Raw genomic sequence first — 19,661 nt, forward strand, 5'->3', positions numbered from 1 at the left:
AAAGTGAGTCATAGAGCAGGGGACGAAGGTTCTGGGAGCGATAAAGAATGTTTGGAAAGAGAGAGCGTTATTGCAGAGAGCAAAAATGGGTATGTTTGAAGGAATAGTAGTTCCAACAATATCATATGGTTGCGAGGCATGGGCTATAGATAGGGTTATACGAAGGAGGGTGGATGTGTTGGAAATGAAACGTTTGAGGACAATATGTGGTGAGAGGTGGTTTGATAGAGGAAGTAATGTAAGGGTAAGAGAGATGTTTGGTAATAGAAAGAGTATGGTTGAGAGAGCAGAGGAGGATGTGTTGAAATGGTTTGGACATACGGAGAAAACGAGTGAAGAAAGATTGACAAAGAGGATGTATGTGTCAGAGTTGGAGGGAACAAGAAGCAGGAGACCAAACTGGAGGTGGAAGGATGGAGTGAAAAAGAGTTTGAGCGATCGGGACCTGAACATACAGGAGGGTGAGAGGCGTGCAATGAATAGAGTGAACTGGAACTATATGGTATACCGGAGTTAACGTGCTATCAATGGACTGAACCAGGGCATGTGAAACGTTTCGGGTAAGACATGGAAAGGTCTGTAGGAGCTGTGGTTTCGGTGTATTCCACATGGCAGAGGTCATTAAGGAGGTCATTAAGGTCATTAAAGTCATAAAGGTCATTAAAGTCATTAAGGTCATTAAGGTCATTAAGTCTATGTTAGAAGCATTCCATTATTATACTTGAACGAAGTTGATGTTCAGATGAAACTGGAATTTGTGTTACTACAATGTGCTAATGAATGTCCCATTGAGATAAACAATAAAACAACACACACACACACACACACACACACACACACACACACACACACACACCCTCTCTCCCTCTCTCTCTCTCTTTCTCCCCAGCTGACAGTGTGTGTTCATACCAGGATCCAGTGGAACTCCTGGTACCTGCCCATCATCTCTTTCTCAAATGAAGATCATGACGATAAGCTTAGCATAGGTAAGTCATCGCGAATTATATTAAGCATAAATGTCTTCGTATTTTCTCTTGTTTCATAAGCTTATGTCATCGCCTGTAATATGAATGATTTGAATTGTTTATTTCACGAAGGAGTTTCTCTCTGCATGGTATGCCTTCCATGGTATGTTTGTGTGTGTGTGTGTGTGTGTGTGTGTGTGTGTGTGTGTGTGTTTGTGTGTGTGTGTGTGTGTGTGTGTGTGTGTGTGTGTGTGTGTGTGTGTGTGTGTGTGTGTGTGCGTGTTGTGGGGGGAGAGTATAACACGCGTGTTGTCCCGTTTCTTAACCTTGTATATATGGACGATGCCTTTACACCTATGGGCACACACACACACACACACACACACACACAAACACACACACACACACACACACACACACACACACACACACACACACACACACACACACAAGCCAAGGGGCGCCAAACCTAGGACCCGTTCCCCTCATAGATGCGGCCCTCAGCGTGCTGGCTGCCCCAACTGCATCTCGAGCAGGTGACCGGCACTCAAGTTCAGATCTAAAACTCTACGTCTCGGGAAAAGCTCATTTTAGTCCGTCTGTTGAATCTGTTCGGAGAGAAAGGCTAGTAAAGATGCTTGTTTCATCTCGTTCCAGTGAGCGCCTGTAGCTAGACGGCCCGCCAAAAGCAAGCAATGTTGCCTGCCAATTTGACTGGTGGGAGTTTCCCTCAGCTGAATAGAATCGTCTGGTGTTTGCTGGGATAGCGTACGAAGTGGGGCAACACCAATCAAAGGGCAGTTAGAGAGAGTTTTAACAGTTAGTTATGGCCCTAAGCTTGTCACTGAACGGGGGTTGTGAGACGTGTCACCACCGTATAAGACGCGGGTTAGATGTGGCAAACTCGGATGTGGCGGGCTCTCGCCTGGGCAGTCGCTCATCCAGGGCACCTGTCATGCATAGTGGCGCAAGACACACAACCATCGGAAGCTATGGCCACTGTGATTACGTTTCAGGCCATGATCTTACTATTGGAGAAAAGAACAATATATGAAGAGTCGGATTGTACAGGAAAAGTGGAAAATCTTGAATATTATTGTTGAACTGAATGTAAGACCCGCCTTGTTTGTTTTGCTGTTGCCTAAAGATTACTGTGTTATAAGGCATTATGACACTAACCAAGTCTTGAAGTATAACGAACGTAGTAGCAAGTTACTGTGGCGTCAAAGAGTTGAAGAGCAGTAGTTGAAAAGCAGCCATCATTGCTAGAAAGTATTCATCAAGTCAATGATGCTGTAGTTACAGGATTGCTAACGATACAGCTGTAATAACAAGCCTTTGTAGCGAAAAGGAACTTTAGAAAGAAATCTTGATAACTTCAGAAGGTATTTGTCGGGAAAAGCATCAAATTTTTACGGATAGAAGCCTCTCAAGAAATACTGTTGCAGTGAGAATTAATATATATCATCAGACAATATCACGTAAACTCAATGTCTTTTACTACATTTTCTGTTGCAAATGATGTGAGTACAGATGTAACTGATGCAACACAACTTGCAGCTTTCATACGTGGTGTGGAGGAAAATATGCGGCAAACACAAGAGTTTGTGGAACTGGTACCAGTGAAAGAAATAATAACAGATGACATCACAAGACTGGTAGGGGCACTGGACATATTAGGCGTCGACTGGCCACAAACATTGAGTCTATAGATAAAGCACCGCAAATGGTGGGTGGAAATGCTATCGTGGCAACAAAATTCAAGGAAAAACCTTTGGCTGTGAACCGAAACCATCAGTTTTATAATTTGTATGGAATTTGTATATAGTGGATTGTTGTCTCATTAAAGATGGGTAGTATGATGGACGTCTTAAAGACAATCAATTTTATACGACGAAGTGGTCCTACCACAGACAGTTTAAAAGCTTTTGGACAGACGCCACATCACACGGATGTTAGTTAAGTCGGAGAGCTGTAGGTGAGTAATGTGGCAGTTGAGGATGTAATTGGTTCGCAGTGTGGTTTTAGAAGTGGTAGAGGATGTGTGTAAAATGTCATGCGAGAAATACTTAGAAGAATAGTTGGATTTACATGTGGCATTTATGGATCTGGATACGGCATAAGATAGGGTTGATAGAGATGCCTTGTGGAAAGTCTTAAGAACATATGGTGTGAGAGGTAAGCTGCAGGAATCAGTGTGAAGTTTTTATCAAGGTGTAAGGCGTGTGTTCGAGTAGGAAAAGAGGGGAGTGAAGGTTCTCAGTGAAGGTCAGTCTACGGCAGAGGTGTGTGATGTCACCATTGATGTTTTATTTGTTTATAGACTGAGAAGTGAGGGAGGTAAATGCAAGGAGAGATTGGCGAATATGCAGTCTGTTGGGGAGGTGAGGTCCTGGGAAGTGAGTCGTTGTTGTTCGCCGATGATACAGCGCTGGTGGCTGATTCGAGTGAGAAACTGCAGAAGTTGGTGACTGAGATTGGAAGAGTACATGAAAGGAGAAAGTTAAGAGTGAATGTGAATAAAAGAGAATTCAACAGGTTCAACAGCGTTGAGGGACAATTTAATAGGAAAGTAAGTTTGAATCGAGAAAAATTGGAGAAAGAGAAGTGTTTTAGATATCTGGGAGTGGACTTGGTAGCAAATGGAACCATAGAAGCGGAAGTGAGTCACAGGTTGGAGGAGGGGGCGAAGGATTTGGGAGCGATGAAGAATGTGTGGAAGGCGAGAACATTATCTCGGAGAGCAAAAAAGGGTATGTTTGAAGGAATAGTAGTTCCAACATTGTTATATGGTTGCGAGGCATGTACTGTAGATAGGAATGTACGGAGGAAGGTGGATGTGTTGGAAATGAAATATTTGAGGACAATATATGGTGTAAGGTGGTTTGATCGATAAAGTAATGAAAGGGAAAGAGAGATGTGTGGTAATAAAAAGAGTGTGGTTGAGAGAGCAGAAGAGGGTGTGAGTGAGGAAAGATTGACAAAGAGGATATATGTGTCAGAGGTGGAGGGAACAAGAAGAGGGAGACCAAATTGGAGTTGGAAGGACAGAGTGAAAAAGATTTTGAGCGATCAGGGCCTGAACATACAGGAGGGTGAGAGACGTGCAAGTGAATTGGAACGATGTGGTATGTAGGGCATGTGAAATGTCTGGAGTAATCCATGGAAAGGTCTGTGAAGCCTAGTTGTTCATTGGGAACTGTGGTTTCGGTGCATTACACTTGACAGCTAGAAATTCAGTGTGAACGAAAGTGGCCTCTATAGTCAGTTTTCCTAACGCTACCTCGCTGAAGTTGAAGTTGTCGATGCTGTTTCGTGTGGGGTGGGGTAGCGCCAAAAATGGATGAAGGCACCAGTGTGAAAATGTGCATGTGGGTATTTGTATATGTCTGTGTATGTGTATGTATATGTGTATATGTTGACATATACCCCAGACGTATGATCAGGCCCCTATCGCTCAAAATCTTTTTCACACCATCCTTCCACCTCCAATTTGGTCTCCCACATATGTATATATATGTGCGTGTATGGGCGTATATATATATTTATTTATTATTTGTTATACTTTGTCTCTGTCTCCCGCGTTAGCGAGGCAGCACAATGAAACAGACGAAAGAATGGCCCAACCCACTCACATACACATGTATATGCATACACATCCACACACGCACATATATATATATATATATATATATATATATATATATATATATATATACCTATATATTTCAACGTATGCATATATATACATACACAGACATATACAAATATACACATGTACATACTTCATACTTGCTGCCTTTGTTCATTCCCGTCACCACCCCTACACACATGTAATGACAACCCCCTCCCCCCGCATGCGCGCGAGGTAGCGCTAGCAAAAGACAACAAAGGCCACATTCGTTCACACTCAGTCTCTAGCTGTCATGTAATAATGCATCGAAACCACAGCTCCCTTTCCACATCCAGGTCCCACAAAACTTTCCATTGTTTACCCTAGACGCTTCACATGCCCTGGTTCAATCCATTGACAGCACGTCGACCCCGGTATACCACATCGTTCCAATTCACTCTATTCTTTGCAAGACTTTCACTCTCCTGCATGATCAGGCCCCTCTCGCTCAAAATCTTTTTCACACCATCCTTCCACCTCCAATTTGGTCTCCCACATCTCTCTCCCTCCACCTCTGACACATCTATTCTCTTTGTCAATCTTTCCTCACTCATTCTTTCCTTGTGACCAAACCATTTCAATACACCCTCTTCCGCTTTCTCAACCACACTCCATTTATTTCCAAAAATCCATCTTACTCTTTCATTACTTACGCGATCAAACCACCTCACACCACATATTGTCTTCAGACATCTCATTTCCAACACAACCACCCTCCTCCGCACAACCCTATCTATAGCCCACGCCCCGCAACCATATAACATTGTTGGAACGAAAATTCCTTCAAACATACCCATTTTTGCTTTCCGAGATAATATTCTTGCCTTTCACATATTTTTCAACGCTCCCAGAATCTTCGCCTAAAACCACTCCCAGATATCTAAAACACTTCACATCCTCCAGTTTTTCTCCATTCAAACTTACCTCTCAATTGATTTTTCCCTCAACCTTACTGCACGTAATAACCTTGCTCTTATTCACATATTCTCTCGTCTTTCTTCTTTCACACAATTTACCAAACTCATTCACCAACTTCTGCAGTTCTCATCCGAATCAGTCACCAGCGGTGTATCATTAGCAAACAACAACTGACTCACTTCCCAAGCATTCTCATCCACAACAGACTGCATACTCGCCCCTCTCTCCAAAACTTTTGCATTATCTTCCCTAACAACACATCCACAAACAAATTAAGCAACTATGGAGACATCACGCACCTCTGCCGCAAACCTATATTCACTGGGAACCAATCACTTTCCTCTCTTCCTACTCGTACACATGCCTTTCATCCTCGATAAAAACTCTTCACAGCTTCCAGCAACTTGCCTCCTACACCATACACTCTTAATACCTTCCACAGAGCATCTCTATCAACTCTATCATATACCTTTACCAGACCCATAAATGCTACATACAAATCCATTTGTTTTTCTAAGTATTTCTCACATACATTCTTCAAAGCAAATACCTGATCCACACATCCTCTACCACTTCTGAAACCACACTGCTCTTCCCCAACCTGATGCTCTGTACATGCCTTCACCCTCTCAGTCAATACCCTCCCATATAATTTCCCAGGAATACTCAACAAACTTATACCTCTGTAACTTGAGCACTCACCTTTATCCCCTTTGCCTTTGTACAATGGCACTATGCATGCATATATAATCATAGATAGATAGATAGATTTAAAATAGTCTATTTTTCAGCCCTATATCCAGAGCTGCAAATACTTGATTTCTCGTGCTGTGGGGGTTTCTTCTCTGAGCTTTTCTTCAATATAAGTCTCTTCGTCTGGCAACACTGGTGTGTGTCCGTGAACCTTGAAACTAGATTCATCAAACTTTCTCAAAACGGTCAGGTAAGCAATGATCCATGGTTCATAATACATGTGAATAGTATTTACTTATGTATATACATATATGTATATATATATATATATATATATATATATATATATATATATATATATATATATATATATATATATATATTCTTTTCTTTCTTTTAAACTATTCGCCATTTCCCGCGTTAGCGAGGTAGCGTTAAGAACAGAGGACTGGGCCTGTTTTGGAATATCCTCACCTGGCCCCCTTCTCTGTTCCTTCTTTTGGAAAATTAAAAAAAAAAAAAAAAGAGAGGGGAGGATTTCCAGCCCCCCCCCCCGCTCCCTCCCCTTTTAGTCGCCTTCTACGACACGCAGGGAATACGTGGGAAGTATTCTTAATCCCCTATCCCCGGGGATATATATATATATATATATATATATATATATATATATATATATATATATATATATATATATATATATATATATATTTTTTTTTTTTTTCTTGCTTTGTCGCTGTCTCCCGCGTTTGCGAGGTAGCGCAAGGAAACAGACGAAAGAAATGGCCCAACCCACCCCCATACACATGTATATACATACGTCCACACACGCAACTATACATACCTACACAGCTTTCCATGGTTTACCTCAGACGCTTCACATGCCGTGATTCAATCCACTGACAGCACGTCAACCCCGGTATACCACATCGATCCAATTCACTCTATTCCTTGCACGCCTTTCACCCTCCTGCATGTTCAGGCCCCGATCACACAAAATCTTTTTCGCTCCATCTTTCCACCTCCAATTTGGTCTCCCACTTCTCCTCGTTCCCTCCACCTCCGACACATATATCCTCTTGGTCAATCTTTCCTCACCATTCTCTCCATGTGCCCAAACCATTTCAAAACACCCTCTTCTGCTCTCTCAACCACGCTCTTTTTATTTCCACAAATCTCTCTTACCCTTAAGTTACTTACTCGATCAAACCACCTCACACCACACATTGTCCTCAAACATCTCATTTCCAGCACATCTACCCTCCTGCGCACAACTCTATCCATAGCCCACGCCTCGCAACCATACAACATTGTTGGAACCACTATTCTTTCAAACATACCCATTTTTGCTTTCCGAGATAATGTTCTCGACTTCCACACATTCTTCAAGGCTCCCAGAACTTTCGCCCCCTCCCCCACCCTATGATTCACTTCCGCTTCCATGGCTCCATCCGCTGCCAGATCCACTCCCAGATATCTAAAACACTTCACTTCCTCCAGTTTTTCTCCATTCAAACTTACCTCCCAATTGACTTGACCCTCAACCCTACTGTACCTAATAACCTAGCTCTTATTCACATTTACTCTTAACTTTCTTCTTTCACACACTTTACCAAACTCAGTCACCAGCTTCTGCAGTTTCTCACATGAATCAGCCACCAGCGCTGTATCATCAGCGAACAACAACTGACTCACTTCCCAAGCTCTCTCATCCACAACAGACTGCATACTTGCCCCTCTTTCCAAAACTCTTGCATTCACCTCCCTAACAACCCCATCCATAAACAAATTAAACAACCATGGAGACGTCACACACCCCTGCCACAAACCTACGTTAGCGAGGTAGCGCAAGGAAACAGACGAAAGAATAGCCCAACCCACCCACATACACATGTATATACATACACATCCACACACGCACATATACATACTTATACATCTCAACGTATATATACACACACAGACATATACATATATACACATGTACATGATTCATACTTTCTGCCCTTATTCATTCTCCTCGCCACCCCGCCACACATGAAATGAAAACCCCCTCCCCCTGCATGTGCGCGAGGTAGCTCTAGGAATGACACCAAAGGCCACATTCGTTCACACGCAGTCTTTAGCTGTCATGTATAATGCACCGAAACCACAGCTCCCTTTCCACATCCAGGCCCCACAAAACTTTCAATGGCTTACCTCAGACGCTTCACATGCCCTGGTTCAATCCATTGACAGCACGTCAACCCCGGTATGCCACATCGTTCCAATTCACTCTATTCCTTGTACGCCTTTCACCCTCCTGCATGTTCAGGCCCCGATCACTCAAAATCTTTTTCACTCCATATTTCCACCTCCAATTTGGTCCACACAACTCTATCTATAACCCACGCCTCGCAACCATATAGCATTGTTGGAACCACTATTCCTTCAAACATACCCATTTTTGCTTTCCAAGATTACGTTCTCGACTTCCACACTTTTTTCCCAGGATTTTCGCCCCCTCCCCCACCATATGATTCGTTTCCAGTTCCATGGTTCCATCCGCTACCAAATCCACTCCCAGATATCTAAAACACTTTACTTCCTCCAATTTTTCTCCATTCAAACTTACCTCCCAATTGACTTGTCCCTCAATCCTACTGTACCTAATACCTTGCTCTAATTCACAGTTACTCTCAACTTTCTTCTTTCACACACTTTACGAAACTCAGTCACCAGCTTCTGCAGTTTCTCACCCGAATCAGCCACCAGCGCTGTATCATCAGCGGACAACAACTGACTCACTTCCCAAGCTCTCTCATCCACAACAGACTGCATACCTGCCCCTCTTTCCAAAACTCTTGCATTTACCTCCCTAACAACCCCATCCATAAACAAATCAAACAGACCTTGGAGACATCACGCACCCCTGCCTCAAACCAACATTCACTGAGAACCAATCACTTTCTCCCTTACTACCCGTACACATGACTTACATCTTCGATAAAACTTTTCACTGCTTCTAACAACTTACCTCCCACACCATATATTCTTAATACCTTCCACAGAACATCTCTATCAACTCTATCATATGCCTTCTCCAGATCCATAAATGCTACGTACAAATCCATTTGCTTTTCTAAAGATTTCTCACATACATTCTTTAAAGCAAACACCTGATCCACACATCCTCTACCACTTCTGAAAGCACACTGCGCTTCCCCAATCTGATGCTCTATGTATGCCTTCACCCTCTCAACCAATACCCTCCCATATAATTTCCCAGGAATACTCAACAAACTTATACCTCTGTAATTTATCCCCTTTCGCTTTGTACAGTGGCACTATGCAAGCATTCCGACAATCCTCAGGCACCTCACCATGAGATACATACATCAAATAATCTTACCAACCAGTCAACAATACAATCACCCCATTTTTTTAATAAATTCCACTGCAATGCCATCCAAACCCGCTGCCTTGCCGGCTTTCTTCTTCCGCAAAGCTTTTACTACCTCCTGACTGTCTGCTAAATCATTCTCTCTAACCCTCTCACTTTGCACACCACCCCGACCAAAACACCTTATATCTGCCACTCCATCATCAAACACATTCAACAAACCTTCAAAATACTTACACCATCTCCTCACATCACCACTACTTGTTATGACCTCCCCATTAGCCCTCTTCACTGATATATATATATATATATATATATATATATATATATATATATATATATATATATATATATATATATATATATATATATATATATTATCCCTGGGGATAGGGGAGAAAGAATACTTCTCCACGTATTCCTTGCGTCTCGTAGAAGGTGACTAAAAGGGAAGGGAGTGGGGGGCTGGAAATCCTCCCCTCTCGTTTTTAATTTTCCAAAAGAAGGAACAGAGAAGGGGGCCAAGTGAGGATATTCCCTCAAAGGCTCAGTCTTCTGTTCTTAACACTACCTCGCTAACGCAGGAAATGGGGAATAGTTAAAAGGAAAAAAAAAAAAAAGAAAAAAAAAAAAATATATATATATATATATATATATATATATATATATATATATATATATATATATATATATATATATATATATATATATATATATATATATTTTGCTTTGTCGCTGTCTCCCGCGTTTGCGAGGTAGCGCAAGGAAACAGACGAAAGAAATGGCCCAACCCACCCCCATACACATGTGTATACATACGTCCACACACGCAAATATACATACCTACACAGCTTTCCATGGTTTACCCCAGACGCTTCACATGTCCTGATTCAATCCACTGACAGCACGTCAACCCCGGTATACCACATCGCTCCAATTCACTCTATTCCTTCCCCTCCTTTCACCCTCCTGCATGTTCAGGCCCCGATCACACAAAATCTTTTTCACTCCATCTTTCCACCTCCAATTTGGTCTCCCACTTCTCGTTCCCTCCACCTCCGACACATATATCCTCTTGGTCAATATATATATATATATATATATATATATATATATATATATATATATATATATATATATATATATATATATATATATTATTATATTTTTTATTTTATTTTGCTTTGTCGCTGTCTCCCGCGCCTGCGAGGTAGCGCAAGGAAACAGACGAAAGAAATGGCCCAACCCACCCCCACACACATGCACACACACGTCCACACACGCAAACATACACACCCACACATCCCAACGTACACACATATATACACACACAGACACACACATATACACACATGCACACAATTTACACTGTCTGCCCCTACTTACCCCCATCGCCACCCCGCCACACACGGAATAACATCCCCCTCCCCCCTCATGTGCGCGAGGCAGCGCCAGGAAGACAACAAAGGCCCCATTCGCTCACACACAGTCTCCAGCTATCATGCAATAATACCCGAAACCACAGCTCCCTTTCCACATCCAGGCCCCACACAACTTTCCATGGTTTACCCCAAACGCTTCACATGCCCTGATTCACTCCATTGACAGCACGTCGATCCCGGTATACCACATCAATCCAATTCACTCTATTCCTTGTACGCCTTTCACCCTCCTGCATATTCAGGCCCCGATCACTCAAAATCTTTTTCACTCCATCTTTCCACCTCCAATTTGGTCTCCCACTTCTCCTCGTTCCCTCCACCTCAGACACATATATCCTCTTGGTCAATCTTTCCTCACTCATTCTCTCCATGTGCCCAAACCATTTCAAAACACCCTCTTCTGCTCTCTCAACCACGCTCTTTTTATTTCCACACATCTCTCTTACCCTTACATTACTTACTCGATCAAACCACCTCACACCACATATTGTCCTCAAACATCTCATTTCCAGCACATCCACCCTCCTGCGCGCAACTCTATCCATAGCCCACGCCTCGCAACCATACAACATTGTTGGAACCACTATTCCTTCAAACATACCCATTTTTGCTTTCCGAGATAATGTTCTTGACTTCCACACATTCTTCAAGGCTCCCAGGATTTTCGCCCCCTCCCCCACCCTATGATTTACTTCCGCTTCCATGGTTCCATCCGCTCCAGATCCACTCCCAGATATCTAAAACACTTTACTTCCTCCAGTTTTTCTCCATTCAAACTTACCTCCCAATTGACTCGACCCTCAGCCCGACTGTACCTAATAACCTTGCTCTTACTCACATTTACTCTTAACTTTCTTCTTTCACACACTTAACCAAACTCAGTCAGCAGCTTCTGCAGTTTCTCACATGAATCAGCCACCAGCGCTGTATCATCAGTGAACAACAACTGACTCACTTCCCAAGCTCTCTCATCCCCAACAGACTGCATACTTGCCCCTCTTTCGAAACCTCTTGCATTCACCTCCCTAACAACCCCATCCATAAACAAATTGAACAACCATGGAGACATCACACACCCCTGCCGCAAACCTACATTCACTGAGAACCAGTCACTTTCCTCTCTTCCTACACGTACACATGCCTTACATCCTCGATAAAAACTTTTCACTGCTTCTAACAACTTGCCTCCCACACCATATACTCTTAATACCTTCCACAGAACATCTTTATCAACTCTATCATATGCCTTCTCCAGATCCATAAATGCTACATATAAATCCATTTGCTTTTCTAAGTATTTCTCACATACATTCTTCAAAGCAAACACTTGATCCACACATCCTCTACCACTTCTGAAACCACACTGCTCTTCCCCAATCTGATGCTCTGTACATGCCTTCACCCTCTCAATCAATACCCTCCCTTATAATTTCCCAGGAATACTCAACAAACTTATACCTCTGTAATCTGAGCACCCACCTTTATCACCTTTGCCTTTGAACAATGGCACTATGCACGCATTCCGCCAATCCTCAGGCACCTCACCATGAGTCATACATACATTAAATAACCTTACCAACCAGTCAACAATACAGTCACCCCCTTTTTTAATAAATTCCACTGCAATACCATCCAAACCTATATATATATATATATATATATATATATATATATATATATATATATATATATATATATATATATATATATATATATATATATATGGGGGCTAGAAACCTTCCCCTCTTTGTATCTTAAACTTTCTAAAAGGGGAAACAGAAGGAGTCACGTAGGGAGTTCCCCATACTCCTCGAAGGCTCAGCTTGGGGTGTCTAAATGTGTTTGGATGTAACCAAGATGAGAAAAAAGGAGACATAGGTAGTATGTTTGAGGAAAGGACCCTGGATGTTTTGGCTCTGAGTGAAACGAAGCTCAAGGGTAAAGGGTAAGAGTGGTTTGGGAATGATTTGGGAGCAAAGTCAGGGGTTGGTGAGAGGACAAGAGCAAGGGAAGGAGTAGCACTACTCCTGAAACATGAGTGGTGGGAGTATGAGATAAAGTCTAAGAAAATAAGCTCTAGATTGATATGGGTAAAACTGATAGTAGATGGAGAGAGATGGGTGATTATTGGTGCCTATGCACCTGATCATGAGAAGAAAGATCATTAGAGACAAGTGTTTTGGGAGCAGCTGAATGAGTGTGTTAGTAGTTTTGATGCACGAGACCGGGTTATAAAGATTGGTGATTTTAATGCAAACGTGAGTAATGTTCCAGTTGAGGGAATAATTGGTGTACATGGGGTGTTCAGTGTTGTAAATGGAAATGGTGAAGAGCTTGTAGATTTGTGTGCTGAAAATGGACTGGTGATTGGGAATACCTGGTTTGAAAAGTGAGATATACATAATTATACGCATGTAAGTAGGAGAGATGGCCAGAGAGTGTTATTAGATTACGTGTTAATTGATAGGCGCGTGAAAGAGAGACTTTTGGATGTTAATATGCTGAGAGGTGCAACTGGAGGGATGTCTAATCATTATTTTGTGGAGGCGAAGCTGAAGATATATAGAGGGTTTTCAAAAAGGAAGAGAGAATGTTGGGGTGAAAAGAGTGGTGAGAGTAAGTGAGCTCGGGAAGGAGACTTGTGTGAGGAAGTACCAGGAGAGACTGAATGCAGAATTGAAAAAGGTGAGTGCAAAGGACGTAAGGGGAGTGGGGGAGGAATGGGATCAATTTAGGGAAGCAGTGATGGCTTGCGCAAAAGATGCTTGTGGCATGAGAAGCGTGTGAGGTGGGCAGGTTAGAAAGGGTAGTGAGTGGTGTGATGAAGAAGTAAGATTATTAGTGAAAGAGAAGAGAGAGGCATTTCGACGATTTTTTGCAGGAAAATATTGCAAATGACTGGGAGATATATAAAAGAAAGAGGCAGGAGGTCAAGAGAATGATGCAAGAAGTGAAAAAGAGGGCAAATGAGGGTCGGGGTGAAAGAGTATCATTAAATGTTAGGGAGGATAAAAAGATGTTTTTGAAGGAGGTAAATAAAGTGCGTAAGACAAGAGAACAAATAGGAACATCGGTGAAGGGGGCTAATGGGGAGTTGATAACAAGTAGTGGTGATGTGAAAAGGAGATGGAGTGAGTATTTTGAAGGTTTGTTGAATGTGTTTAATGATAGAGTGGCAGACATAGGGTGTTTTCGGTCGAGGTGGTGTGAGGAGTGAGAGGGTTAGGGAGAATGATTAGGTATACAGAGAAGAGGTAGTGAAAGCTTTGCGGAAGATGAAAGCCGGCAAGGCGAAGGGTTTTGATGGTATTGCAGTGGAATTTATTAAAAAAAAAAAAAAGGGGGGTGTCTCTGTTGTTGACTGGTTGGTAAGGATAATCAGTGTTTGTATGGCTCATGGTAAGGTGCCTCAGGATTGGCGGAATGCATGGATAGTGCCATTGTACAAAGGCAAAGGGGATAAAGGTGAGTGTTCAAATTACAGAAGTATAAGTTCGTTGAGTATTCCTGGTAAATTATATGGGAGGGTATTGATTGAGAGGGTGAAGGCATGTACAGAGCATCAGACTGGGGAGGAGCAGTGTGGTTTCAGAAGTGGTAGAGGATATGTGGATCAGGTGGTTGCTTTGAAAAATGTATGTGAGAATTACTTAGAAAAACAAATGGATTTTTATGTAGCATTTTGTGATCTGGAGAAGGCATATGATAGAGTTGATAGAGATGCTCTGTGGAAGGTATTAAGAATATATGGTGTGGGAGGCAAGTTGTTAGAAGCAGTGAAAAGTTTTTATCGAGGATGTAAGGCGTGTGTAAGAGTAGGAAGAGAGGAAAGAGACTGTTTCTCAGTGAATGTCGGTTTGCAGCAGGGGTGCGTGATGTCTCCATGGTTGTTTAATTTGTTTATGGATGGGGTTGTGTACCTAATAACCTTGCTCTTATTCACATTTACTCTCAGCATACTTTTTCACACACTTTATAAAACTTAGTCACTAGCTTCTGCAGTTTCTCACCCGAATCAGCCACCAGCGCTGTATCATCAGCGAACAACAACTGACTCACTTCCCAAGCCCTCTCATCCAAAATAGACTGCATTTTTGCCCCTCTCTCCAAAGCTCTTGCATTCGCCTTCCTAACAACCCCATCCATAAACAAATCAAACAACCATTGAGACATCACGCACCCCTGCAGCAAACCGACATTCACTGGGAACCAATCATTTTCCCCTCTTCCTACTCGTGCACATGCCTTACTTCCTCGATGAAAACTTTTCACTACATCTAGCAACTTGCCTCCCACACCATATACTCTTAATACCTTCCACAGAGCATCTCTATCAACTCTATCATATGCCTTCTCCAGATCCATAAATGCTACATACAAATCCATTTGTTTTTCTAAGTATTTCTCACATACATTCTTCAAAGCAAACACCTGATCCACACATCTTCTACCACTTCTGAAACCACACTGCTCTTCCCCAATCTGATGTTATATCCCTGGGGATAGGGGAGAAAGAATACTTCCCACGTATTCCCTGCGTGTCGTAGAAGGCGACTAAAAGGGGAGGGAGCGGGGGGCTGGAAATCCTCCCCTCTCATTATTTTTTTTTAATTTTCCAAAAGAAGGAATAGAGAAGGGGGCCAGGTGAGGATATTCCCTTAAAGGCCCAGTTCTCTGTTCTTAACGCTACCTCGCTAACGCGGGAAATGGCGAATAGTTTGAAAGAAAAAGAAATATATATATATATATATATATATATATATATATATATATATATATATATATATATATATATATATATATATATATATATATATGTATATATATATATATATATATATATATATATATATATATATATATATATATATATATATATATATATATATATATATATATATATAATATTTCATTATTATACTTAACAGGTATTTCCCGCGTCAGCGAGGTAGCGTTCCCAAAACACTCTACCCCTTTACCCATGAGCTTCCTTTCACTCAGAGCCAGAACATCCAGGTTTCTTTCCTCAAACATACTACCTGTCTCTCCTTTCTTCTCATCTTGGTTACATCCACACTCATTCAGGCACCCCAAGCTGAGCCTTCGAGGTAGATGAGCACTCTGGGTTCAGTCTACTTGACAGCTATAAAGAGAATTAAGAAGGCGTAGGTGTCTTGCCCTTCGTTGAATCTCATCTCAATCCGTGCTCGAAAATGTTTTAGTTGTTGATAAAATCATCCTCACTTCATTTGATATTAAAGCTAAGGTTAGTAAGCAAATAGGATATACAAGAGCAGTTTATAGGCCCCCTGCCGCACACACCACTGGTAGACAATAGACTTCATGTTCACTTGGCAGAAATCTGTAAAAAACAAAAGGGAGATTTTAAAGTGCAAGTGGCAAGAATTTTTCTCCAATAGCAGGGAGCGAGAGTTCACCCAAAATCTGCCTGATAGTGCGCCCTAACACGATAAGCTGAGAGACCTACTCGCGAGGATACGATATCAAAGTTAGTTCAAGTTGCAAGTGTAAGGTGTCGCTCATGATCTGGAAGTGGGAGAAAAGTTTGTTACCAGTGATTACCGGTAAATCTCTTTTGGGGTCAACACGCAACTCATGAAACTCGCGAGAGAAAAAAAGAAGTTTTAGACTTGTAAATGTCAGTGGTCTTCGCTCTGCTGATTACAGGCAAACCTGGGATGATGGCGTTACTGAAAATGTTATGCACATAGCTTGGAAGAGATTCAGTGATACTTTCAAAGTCGTGGTGGGGACACATAATGTGAACGCGTACAAGACGGATTTATTCAAAAACGAGGTCGAATTGGTGGCACAGTGATATCAAGAAGTGTTTATTTGCCCAAGACAGTACCTCATGAGAAACTGGAGGAGAAAAATCACCTACACAAGTTTCCACAAACGAATAGAAAATTTATAGTTATGTTAGACGTATGATAGTCATTAGAGAAAATGGTGATTTGATTAAGAAAACGAAGCTATTGCAGAAACTTTAAAAAAAAATCTTTTTGCATCTGTATTTACAATTGGAGATAGAACTCATGTCCCGAAACCAACTCGATTACTAAGAGGGCAAAACATTTTGCAACATATTGAACGAAAAAGAAAAGATCTACTATCAGTGATCTGGAATAACAATAAATAAAACAGCAGACCCAAATATGTCTTATTTGAGGACACTGAAAGAGGTGAAAAATGAGACGATTAATCCCTTGGATGCTCGTTTCAATAAGTCATTTGCACAGGAAATATTCCAGATGATTGAAAATTTTCAATGTAACACCGATATTTGATGAAGGTGATGAATGATAATTGCCCGAAAATCATTGCCCAATTAGCTTAGTGTCTGTATTTGATAAACTAATGGTAACCATCATTCGAGATAAGACTGTAAACTGTTTAAAGAATTTACCACTACATAACGATTCCCCGCTTGGCTCTCGACGACACCGCTTATGTCTGACATGTCGCTTGATTTCTTACATGAAATAACCAACATGTGTGATGAAAGTGACATGCAACTCAAACGATTTGTTCTTCGGAAGCCAAGAATTTCCTACGGTAAGCGCTACGTGTCAGCCTTGCCTTTTGTCAAAATATTCTCGTAATTAATCTTAATCAAATATTTTCTCTCTCTTTCTCTAAGAACGGAAAAAATAACATTAGTTTAGTTATCATTTTCCTTGATCAGTCACAACGTCTATTCTTTTCCCTTATATCCACAGGTTCTGTTGGGTAACATAACAACTTATGACGAAGATGCGCTCCTCCAGGAGGTAGCTGTTGACGGCGCAGACATGGTGGTCTTTGGGCCAGACATGTGCCCGCAGGATGATGACCCTGAAATCCAAGAGATGAACTTCATCGGCCAGATGGCAGATGCCCGACTCTACGACCTGGAACTCACTGACGACGAGATGATCAACTTTACGAACTGCGAATCTGACGACCTCCCTGCGCCGCTGATGACGCTTCACAACAACGATTTTCGAATCTTTGGTCCGGCGGTGTTGGCGTCTGTGTCATATGAAGAGGTCTGCTCTGCGAGCCACACGGTCCTCTTCTCTCGCCATTTAACGTTCAAGGAAGCTGTGGAATGGTGCTCACAGCTGAATGGCAGTCTGGCGATCCCCGAAATATTCTTTGCCTCGGACGAATTTTGTTTACATGACGACCTATACCAGTACTGGGTGGGAGTCGTAAGGAATGACTCATCAAACAATTGGATGAGATTCAGCGACAAAGAACCCTTTGAAGAACCTCTCGGTTCATTCATATTTAGTTTCCACCGTATGAGTAAGGTACATAAATGTCTGTCCTTCACCGGGTTCTTCTTTGAACCCAATGACTGCAACCTGAGGCTTTGCGTCTCATGCAACTTCACTTCCCCTGTGCGACTGCGTATCTGGGGTCTGTGTGAGGATTCCCTCTTCGACCACACACTCATCGCCCATGACTTCAAGAACTACCAGATGATGTTTCACGGCGACAGACACAGCCGTCTGTCGCGGGTCAACAACACATGGATGATGACAAGCCGTCGGCACAAGAAACTTAGGGCTATCATGCATACGAGCGATCCCAGCGATATTCCCCTTGGCCGTCATACCTGGAGCATCTCAGAAGACACTTGTGGCTACAGACAGGTGAGGGATAACTGTGGTCAGTGACAGGTAAGAGACAGATGTGACTAGTGACAGATGTGACTAGTGATGAGTCAGAGACTGATATGAACAAGGACAGGTAAGAGACAGATGTGACCTGTGATAGATGAGGGATAGATGTGACCCGTGACAGGTGATGGACAGATGTGACTCGTGTCAGGTAAGGGACAGATGTGACTAGTGATGCGTCAGAGACAGATATGAACAATGACAGATGAGAGAGATGTGGCCAGTGATAGATGAGGGATAGATGTTACCTGTGACAGGTGATGGACAGAGGTGACCCGTGACAGGTGAGGGACAGATGTGACCCGTGACAGGTGAGGGACGGAGGTGACCCGTGACAGGTGAGGGACAGATGTGACCCGTGACAGGTGAGGGATAAATGTGACCCATGACAGGTGAGGGATAAATGTGACCCGGGACAGGTGATGGACAGAGGTGACCCGTGACAGATGAGGGATAGATGTGACCCGTGACAGTTGATGGACAGAGGTAACCCGTGACAGGTGAGGGATAAATGTGACCCGTGACAGGTGAGGGACAGATGTGACCCGTGACAGGTGAGAGATAGATGTGACCCGTGACAGGTGAGGGACAAATGTGACCCGTGACAGGTGAGGGACAGATGTGACCCGTGACAGATGAGGGACAGATGTGACCCGTGACAGGTGAGAGATAGATGTGACCCGTGACAGGTGAGGGACAGATGTGACCCGTGACAGGTGAGGGACAAATGTGACCCGTGACAGGTGAGGGACAGATGTGACCCGTGACAGATGAGGGACAGATGTGACCCGTGACAGGTGAGGAACGCATGCAACTAGAGACAGATGAAGGGCATATGCAACCATTGTAAAGATAAGGACAGATGTGACAAGTGACAGGAGAGGGACAGGTGTGACCAAT

At 42.5% G+C, this 19,661-nt stretch overlaps 1 protein-coding gene across 1 annotated transcript in view; it reads left to right on the forward strand.

Moving 5' to 3' along the window:
* Positions 1 to 19,661, forward strand: part of LOC139750637 (uncharacterized) — a 48,420-nt gene that overhangs the window by 6,039 nt on the left and 22,720 nt on the right. Inside the window, exons 3-5 of the mRNA XM_071665312.1 lie at positions 890 to 986; positions 6,348 to 6,499; positions 17,814 to 18,734. Coding sequence (XP_071521413.1) covers positions 890 to 986; positions 6,348 to 6,499; positions 17,814 to 18,734 — 1,170 coding nt within the window. The remainder of the gene's footprint in view (positions 1 to 889; positions 987 to 6,347; positions 6,500 to 17,813; positions 18,735 to 19,661) is intronic.

Source organism: Panulirus ornatus, chromosome 10 (genome assembly GCF_036320965.1).
Source record: "Panulirus ornatus isolate Po-2019 chromosome 10, ASM3632096v1, whole genome shotgun sequence".
Classification (NCBI taxonomy): Eukaryota; Metazoa; Arthropoda; class Malacostraca; order Decapoda; family Palinuridae; genus Panulirus; species Panulirus ornatus.